The 8,825-nt window shown below is 47.0% G+C and overlaps 1 protein-coding gene and 1 long non-coding RNA gene across 2 annotated transcripts in view; both read right to left on the bottom strand.

The window, feature by feature from the left end:
* LOC109372656 (interferon-induced GTP-binding protein Mx1-like) overlaps positions 1-3,131 on the bottom strand; it is a 15,476-nt gene extending 12,345 nt beyond the window's left edge. Inside the window, exons 1-5 of the mRNA XM_019626039.1 lie at positions 3,115-3,131; positions 2,586-2,766; positions 1,796-1,934; positions 1,027-1,097; positions 59-251 (exon numbers count right to left, since the gene is read on the bottom strand). Of these exons, the coding sequence (XP_019481584.1) occupies positions 59-251; positions 1,027-1,097; positions 1,796-1,934; positions 2,586-2,766; positions 3,115-3,131 (601 nt within the window). The remainder of the gene's footprint in view (positions 1-58; positions 252-1,026; positions 1,098-1,795; positions 1,935-2,585; positions 2,767-3,114) is intronic.
* Positions 3,132-3,539: 408 nt separating this feature from the next.
* LOC109372660 (uncharacterized) lies at positions 3,540-7,609 on the bottom strand. The gene is made up of 3 exons (XR_002122080.1): positions 7,533-7,609; positions 5,233-5,311; positions 3,540-3,626 (listed from the first exon to the last, which is right to left on the bottom strand). It is a non-coding gene; the product is annotated as an uncharacterized LOC109372660 (long non-coding RNA).
* Positions 7,610-8,825: the final 1,216 nt, after the last annotated feature.

Raw genomic sequence — 8,825 nt, 5'->3', positions numbered from 1 at the left:
GTCTGTGGTATTTTGTTATGGTCGCTCAAGCTGACTAAGACAGAGAGCAAGTTCTTACCGCTGCCCCTGGGGAGGGCAACGCCCGACAGCGCCTCCAGCACGGAGCTCTTGCCGGAGCTCTGGTCCCCGATGACCGCGATGGCGGGCAGGGCCATGTCCTGCTCCACGCCCAGGGCCCGCAGCGAGTCAATGAGGTCGATGCAGGGGCGCACCTTCTCCTCATACTCGCTGGATAGGACATTCTCAAGCCCCTGGATGAGGCAGAAGAGGAGAATTTTGTCATGGCTTTTAGGTCATGTTCCATCAAAACTGGACAACTTCAATTGCCTAATACAGATTATTGAAGTTCTCAAAAGAGAGTGGGAGAGGAACAGAAAAAACAAATATTTGAAGAAATATAGATAGAATTTCCCAAACTTGATGAAAACTATTAACGCAAAGATCCAAGAAGCTCAATGAACCCCAAGCACAAAACACATAAAGCAGGGCTGGCCGAGTGGCTCAGTTGGTTAAGAGTCGGCTTAAGAGTGCGAGCTCTTAGCAAGAGGGCCACCGGTTTGGTTCCCACATGGGCCAGTGACGCTGCGCCTGAGCTGATCTGCTGCTGAACTGGTGGCAGGATGGCTAAGATGGCGAGAACATGTGCTCCTAACAAGAAGACTGCCTGTTTCATGATGGGCTATGCTCGCCCACAACTAAGACTGAACTCAGTACCTTGAGCTGAGCTGCCGCCCGGATGGCTCAGTGGATACAGCATGCGGCTTTTTTTTGCTTTTTTTTTTTTTTACATTTTTTATTGGGGAAGAGTGTTTTTCCAGGACCCATCAGCTCCAAGTCAAGTTGTTGTCTTCAATCTAGTTGTGGAGGGTGCAGCTCCTTGGCCCATGTGGGAATCAAACTGGCAACCTTGGTATTATGAGCACTGCGGTCTAACCACCTGAGCTAACTGGCCATCACCAGAGACTGCGCTCTTAACAACAAGGCTGCTGGTTGGACTCCCACATGGGATGGTGGCCACGCCCANACGAGGTTTCGCACCACGTCCACCACCTTGTCCTCGGTGCCTTTGTCCACCAGGTCGGGCTTCGTCAGGATCCCTGGGAACCGGAGCCTTTGGTTAGAGGATGCTCACAGCTTCGCAGGAGGGAGAAGTGAAGTACAGCTCACCCATTCGGAGTCCCCCGGGCAGCGGCGTGCTCCTACCCTTGCTTGAGGGCAGACCACAGGGCTTGTAGAATCCAGGTACAAGGCCCAGCAGTTGCCCTCTTCCTCAACGGACTCTCTGTCCGCATTAAACACTAAGTCCCCATTCTCCCTCTCCCAGTCCCTGGCACTCACCATCCTACGTTGTCTCTATGAATGTGACTGCTCTAGAGACCTCATGGAAGTTGAATCATACAGTAAGTGCCCTTTTGTACCCGGCTTATTTCATTTACTGTAATGTCTTCAAAGTCCATCCATGTTGTGGCATGTGTCCCAATGTCCGTCCTTTCTTCCTACCTCAAATGCATCATTAACTAACATAACTGCTTTCTGGTTTTGCTCTGTCCCCTGAGCCCACCATGCCTTTTATTAGCAGGTAGACAAAGGTTATGAGCCCACTTGTAGCCAGCAGAGTGTACATGGCCCATGTCATCAGGACTCAGTGAGCATCAAGCCTGGTGCCTTACCAGCTCTCATCAGCTGGGTGCAGGCGCCCCATGCTGCGTGTGAGCCAAGACACCCCCATTTAGAGTCAAGGGATGCTTTTCCACTCTCTGACCACTGTCATTGTTAGGTTTTTCCCTCTTCTTACCTATGGTCCTGTCGCCATCGGGGTCCACCTCCTGGGCCATGCTCAGCGCCTCTGTGGTGGCGATGTCCACATTACTGGGCACCACCACCAAGTTGATCGTCTCCTGCCTAAAGATGTATTTCCTGATGAGCGTTTTGATCTGCAAGAAAAGGAGAGGGTGTGATAACTGAGATAGGTCCTGGCCTTGTACTTGCTTCAGGCCTTCGGAGTCCTAGATGTTTTTCCCTAAAATAAATGAGCCCGCAGCACAAGCCTGGTGGCACTTCCCAAGCAGAGGTTATGAGAAGCCAAGTTCTCTGGAGGAAAACAGAGTTCTGGGATCAGGGAAAACCATGAGGTTTTCACTCATTTACTATCACTTAAGACCTTAAGCCTGAGGCTCACGATGGAACACAAGATACTTGACTATTCCCTAAATCTTTAATCTATAGAGTGAGAGTCACTGATGTGGAAATATCCTTATGTTGTTTCTAATGTGCCCTCTTCCCACATAAAATCCCTTCCTGACACACGTCAGTTTAGACAGGGTGCAAAATGTGACAATAACCAAAAACGAGTCATTATATAAAGCACAAAACATGTAAAATGTGTCTCCAGTTTTGCCTGTTTGCCTCACTCTCCAGGGAAGCCTCCATCTGACCTGATGGAGAAGACCACAATTAGCTCTCCGAATCGCCCACTCACACACCTCCTAATATCCACCCGTCAAACTCAGCCCTGAATACACTGTGGCTCTAGTGCAGCCCCTATTTCCCCAAGACCAAGGTCAGAATGGAGCCTGAAGTTTCACCTGATATCCAATGTCAGCTGGCTGATTGCCCACAGGCACTCTGGTGATGCCAGGGAGGTCAATCAGGGTCAGATCGGGGACATGAGGGGAGCTGATATCCAGACTAATTAGCTCGTGACTGATCCCCATTCCTTCCCCGGCAATGGCATTCTGGGCTAGAGAAGAGGGAAAAAGAGAAAACCTGAGCAGCACTTAGGATGAAGTTATCTCATTACAGCAAATCCTCTGAAAGCAACACCTACCGGCCACATTCTTACCTCCCTCAAATGACGGAAACTTAACTATGTGACATACTAGGAAGAAATTAAAGTCAGTAAGAAAAAGTTATGTATTCATCTCAATCACACTTAGCAGCAACTAACTGTGTCACTCCTTCGTCTTTATCGACTTCAAGTGTTATTTCTCCCTTTGGATGTTTCAAATTGATCAAATGATCTCTGTGGTTTGCATTTACTGAGACATGCCATAAATTAGCCAAACAAGGGGAACGTAAACACGTCAATTCTGCTCCTAGGAGGAAAAGGCCCACCCAACTTCCTCTTCCATCAGGTCTGCGGGGGAAGGGAGCCCTTGACTAAGAAACAGATACTCAGTATTTAGAGAGAAGCTTTGAATTTTAAAATTCGCATCATTCTCAGATACTTAATTTAGATACTAAGCAATACATTACTGAAGTCAGATTCTGCCTAAAGGCACTGGTCTTAAAGAGGCAGACCCCAGGGCCGGNCACTCTCCCCTTAAGGCCTTTGGGGTCTTGGGTGAGTCACATGACGAAGGGCCCATCCCACCCCTCCCTGCCCCCGTCCCTCAACCCTGGCTCCTTTCTGGTGGGCGGGAGAAAGAAGTGCATACGGCACACAGCCCCTTTCATATAGTCAGCATGCGATTCTTCAACTCGATGCAATTGGCAATACTCACATCTATGAGAAAGAACATTCTTTCACTTTCGTCTTCTGGTATGTCCGTGCCATAGTTATGTAACTCTTCTGTTATTTTCTGTTGAGACTCCTTTATTTGATTTTCTAACCGGGGCAGAGCTTGCTGAGGAAAATAGAGAGAAAATGATTGAAATACATAAATGTCAACCAGGAATAAAAAGGAGGCCCTGAGCCGCCTTCTGCAAGGGGCAGGACAGCTGTGTAGTACATTGACTTCTGGCTTCTTCTAGAAAGCTTTTCCAGAAGGAACGGACACTGTTGTCCACCCAGGCCCTCTCACTTTCCTGCCCCTGTGCAAACAGCCTCAGAGCCATGCTGAGGCGACCACTCTGTCCGGTTCCTGGGCCCTGGAAAAGCAACAGCAGGAACAGCCCCTGTAACCATGTTACATTAACTCTGCAGGGAGGTCAGAAAGAGCCACGTGTCTAGTGGGTTTTGAAGCGGCCATTGGGGCGATTTGAGAGATTCAACGACGTTCATGTTGTTGTTCAGAGATGAAAGCTGCCGGGGACTTCTGGCTCTAACGGTGCTGGAGACTGCATGTGCTGGCTGACCGCCCCACGGCACACATCTAGAAACACCCCTCTCAATGTATCAGGGGGCTGTCAGGTACAAAAGAGATACCCGGAAGCCAAAGCCGGGCGACATTGGGTACCCAGGGATGCACGATGGAAGCTGGACTCAGCCTCAAGGGCACACATAGGAAAGGAAACTTGAACTCTAGTTTCAGGGCCTGTCTTGGTGTCAGGGCGGAGAATAAATCCCCAGTGGGCTTGTCCCGGGTGGGGAATCTAATGGGCAAGCACCTACGTTCTGCACAAAGCTGGGAACGCCACAGCGAGGCTCTCATTCTAACAGTCCAGCCCATTCCTGGGGACTGCAAGCAATGCCTGAATTCTGGTGCTAGCGGGAGGGGAGAACATCTCCACGGGGAATCTGTAACCACAAGCCAGCCCTCAAACAGGTTTGCTGCTCAGATTCACACTCACTGAGGTGTCCCCCAAACCTCAAGCTGAGAAGTTCAAGCGTTTCAAGCGGGAGGCCCTTCTAGGCATCTGGCAGAAGCAAACACTGCTTTTCCCTGGAGAAGCGCAGCTTGAACCCAGACTTCCAGAAATACCCACAGATCAAGTTCCAAGAAAGACAGGGTCACAGTCAAACCTCTAACCCGAGTCACTGTGACGGCCAGCCAGACCCAAGGTAGTAGGCTTCTGTCATTAGAGTCATCAGGCACAAGACACAGCAGAAATATGTGCAAAGAAATACTCAAAAGGATTATGAAATCCTCTTGAAAGGATTGAATATGTGGGAAAAAAGCAGAGGCTGTCCAGACAGATAAGAAAAGGACCACAGAGAAATTTAAGAAATGAAATGTATTACCAAGACACGATGATAGTGGTTGGAAACGAGAAAGGAAGACTTTGGACAGTGCTCGTAAGGCTGTTAAGTTTTAGTTCGGCCGTTAAGTTTTAGTTCGGCCATGGGGATAGAGTCTCAGCATCCCCTCGACGTGTGGTCCTCTGACAAGCACCATGCACCCCACCTGGGCCCTTTCTAGAAATGGGAAGTTTCAGGCCACACTCCAGACCCGCTGAATCGGAGCCTGCGTTTTCACGAGGCCCCCAGGAGGTGCGTGTGCACGCTGCTGCGGTTCAGCTTTGTGTGTGTAGGACTCTACCCAGAGAATGGACAGCTCTGCGCGTGCTTACACAGATGTGAAAGATAAGCTCCGAGGTCAGTCTGTTCGCCAGGCAGGGGACTGTGGCCTTTCCCTCCTCCAGAAGAACCCTGCAAGAGAAGACAGTGCGCACGTCCATCTGGTGTAGCCACCAAATGCTGGTCAGCTTTGTGCCGCCGGGCAAGGCAAGGCAAATCCAGTCCCAACTGGGTGGCATGTCCTCCAGATGGTCCCTCACCAATGTTCAGAAGTGGATCGCAGTGGCTGCATTTTAGTGACTTCGGGTGATTCCAAAATGCGGAATGAGCCCTTCCAGCTGATACATTAAATGCATCTCATGGCATCTGACTATAGAATTAGTCTTTAGAAAAACATATAGTCATCTATAGATATGTTTTTATCATACACACACACACACACACACACACACCCTTCTGTGTGTAACACATGTATAAGTATACACAATGCAAATCGGTATAAGGCTTCATAAAAGCGTATCGACACGTATTCACATAGGTGTTCGGATGATCACTGAACCAGGGGACACACCCACCCCCAAGACGAGGACTGAAGCCATGGCTGCTGGCAGAAAGGAAGCCAAGCCTTCTCACTCAATCTAAATCTGTGTCCACAGGATGAGTGATGACAGGGTTTCGACATTTTAAAGGAATTTCCAGGACAGCAAAGCATGAGCTGACATGCCTATTGGTGACAGAGTACATGGACATCTAAGTTTCAGTTTCCACACCTGTCAATTTGTCTAATTGTGGCAAAATACACATCACATAAAATTTACCATTTGAACCATCTTTAAGTGCACAGCTCAGTGGCTTTAAGCACATTCACACTGTTGTGCAGCCATCACCACCATCATCTCCAGAACCTTCCATCTCCCCAAACTGAAACTCTGTCCTCATTACACAGCCCCATCAGCCCCTGGCAGCCACCATCCTACACTCTGTCTCCAGGAATCTGACCTCTCTAGGGGCCTCATATAGATGGAAACGCACAGTAATGTCTTTCTGTGGCCCATTTATTTCACTGAGAGCATCGTGTCCTCCAGGTTCATCCATGTTGTAACATGTGGCACACGTCCTTCCTTTCTAAGGCTGATATTCCATCGTATGACTACACCCCATTATGGTTATCTGTCAGTCCATCAGTGGACACTTGGGGTGTCTCACCGTTTGGCTCTAGTGAATAATGCTGCTCTGCACAATGGTGTATACAAGTATCTGTTTACACACCTGTCAATTCCGAATACGGCCTCTCCACAGCCTTCTGGGAGGACTGACTATAACAGTATCAACAGCATCCGTGGGGCTCCACCTACATACCCGTGGGCACACAAGGGGCCTCACTTAACATCTCACAAGCACCTCTGTCATGGCATCTTACTGGCACAGCACTCTAATGGCTGCAAACACCATGGGCACTGACTCTGGTTTATAAACTCCCTGATTTTCAGCACTTAGAGTGTCCCCAATTTTTCACCATTACAAACAAATCTGTGCTGAACGTCCTTTGGCAGACATGAGTGAACCGCTCTGATTCCTTTCCTGGGTGGAATTCCCAGAGCTGGAACGCAGAACCACAGGGAGGCACTTTTTAAAGGCCTGCGGGCCTGGCACCGAAATGCCACGCAGGGGTTGTAGGGCCGCCTTCTTTCCCACCAACGCCACATTCTTGTTATTTTCAATCTAACCGATTGATCCACCTTTTCCTTTTCAAAAAGTTTTGCCTTTCGCATTAAGGTCAGAAAGATCTTTACCATGAGATTATATAAACTCTCCATCTCTATTTTCTTCTGGGATGCTTATGGCTTCTTCTTTGCATTTAATTTTACACTTCAACCGATATTTTTTATTTTAGTGTAACGTGTTAAATAAGGGCACAATTTAACTTTCTTCCCCCCAAATATTAAACAATTTTCTCAATGCCACTGATTGATAATCAAACTGATATGGCCTGTGGATTTTCAATGCCACATTGATTACACACTAAATATGTGTCTCTGGCTCTATTTCTGGGTTTTCTACTTTTTCCCCATTCTGTTGTATTTACATTGTTTATTCTGGTTCTGGCACCATACTACTTAAATTATTGTAGCACGTCCCTTCCTGAATTTGATTTTTTAAAATTTATTTTTTGCCATACTTGTGAGTTCCTCTTTCAGTCTCCCAGGCAAAGCCCATGGTCATTGTCATGGAGCAATCACATTCACATTCACACAGGTACCCCAATATCTGCTTTTGGAAAGCACGGACATCCCTGGAAAGGACAGAGGTCTTTCGTTTGGGTTGGACGTTGGAAAAACAGAACCGGGTTTACCTGAAATGTGGATGTTCCTTGAAGAAGTCCTGCTCTTTGTGCAGCGCATCAGTCAGGCTCAACTGGTCNCATAAGAAACTAAACCTGCTGACACCTTGATCTTGGACTTCTAGCCTCCAGAATTGTAAGAAAAGGCATTTCTGTTGTTGAATAAGACACCCAGTCTGTGGTACTTGGTCACAGCAGCCCTAGCAAACTAATACCTATGGATATACCACATTCTTCAACCACTCGTCAGTTGGTGGACATTTGGGCTGTCTGTGCTTTTTGGCTATTGTGAACAATTCTGCCAAGGACATTCATAAACACATTTTTACATGAACATATGTTTTCATTCTCTGAGATATATACCTGTTAGTGGAACTGCTGGGTCACGTGGTAACTGTATGTTTAACTCGTTAAAGAACTGCCGGAATGTCTCCCAAAGCAGCTGCGGCATTCTACATTTCCTCCAGCAGTGTCATGAGGGTTTTCATTTCTCCACCTTCTTGTCAACACTTTTTATCATCTGTCTTTTCAATGACATCCACCCCAGTAAGTATGAGATGGGGTCTCGTGGGTTGGACTTGTAGTTCTCTGATGCTAATGGTGCCTATTGGCCATTTGTATATCTTATTTTGGGGGGGAATATTTATTCTAATCCTTTGTCCATCTTTAAATTAAATAATACTTGTCTTTTTGTTGTTGAGTTGTAAAAGTTTTTCCTATATTCTGGATAGTAATCCTTGTCAGATCTATGATTTGCAAATATTTCCTCCCATTTTGTGGGGTGTCTTTCTGCTTTCTTGATAGCATCTTTTGACATATAAAAGTTTTTAATTTTGATGAAGTCCAATTTATCTATTTGTTCCTTTGCTGCTTGTGCTTTAGGCATCCTGTCTAAAAAACCATTGCCTCGTCTACGGTCATAAAGATTTAAACCTATGTTCTAACAGACATACTTTTGGGGTTTTGATTTATTTTGAGTTAATTTATGTATAGGGGTGAGTTAGGGGCCCAAATTCATCCCCTTGCTTGTGGTAATCCAGGGATTTGTAACAGATAATTTGCTGGGAGAAATTTAGCATGAAAAAAAAAAGAGCTCTTTTCTCACAGGCTGCATGCCAGAAGCACTTATGCCATAACATGCTGGCTGAGCACCACACAGGGAATTGCAGGAGGTCAAGGAAGGTTGTCTTCCTTGAAGGGGTACAGAGGTCAAGCAAAAGTGCTTGAAATTTCCCTCAGGTGCTATAGCCTTATCATTGGTCAATATAGGATTTCCCTTAGGCTTAAAAAATAAATTTCAAGGGC

Source organism: Hipposideros armiger, unplaced genomic scaffold (assembly GCF_001890085.2).
Source record: "Hipposideros armiger isolate ML-2016 unplaced genomic scaffold, ASM189008v1 scaffold_653, whole genome shotgun sequence".
NCBI classification, from domain to species: Eukaryota; Metazoa; Chordata; class Mammalia; order Chiroptera; family Hipposideridae; genus Hipposideros; species Hipposideros armiger.
This window is presented reverse-complemented; position numbering and strand designations above follow the sequence as displayed.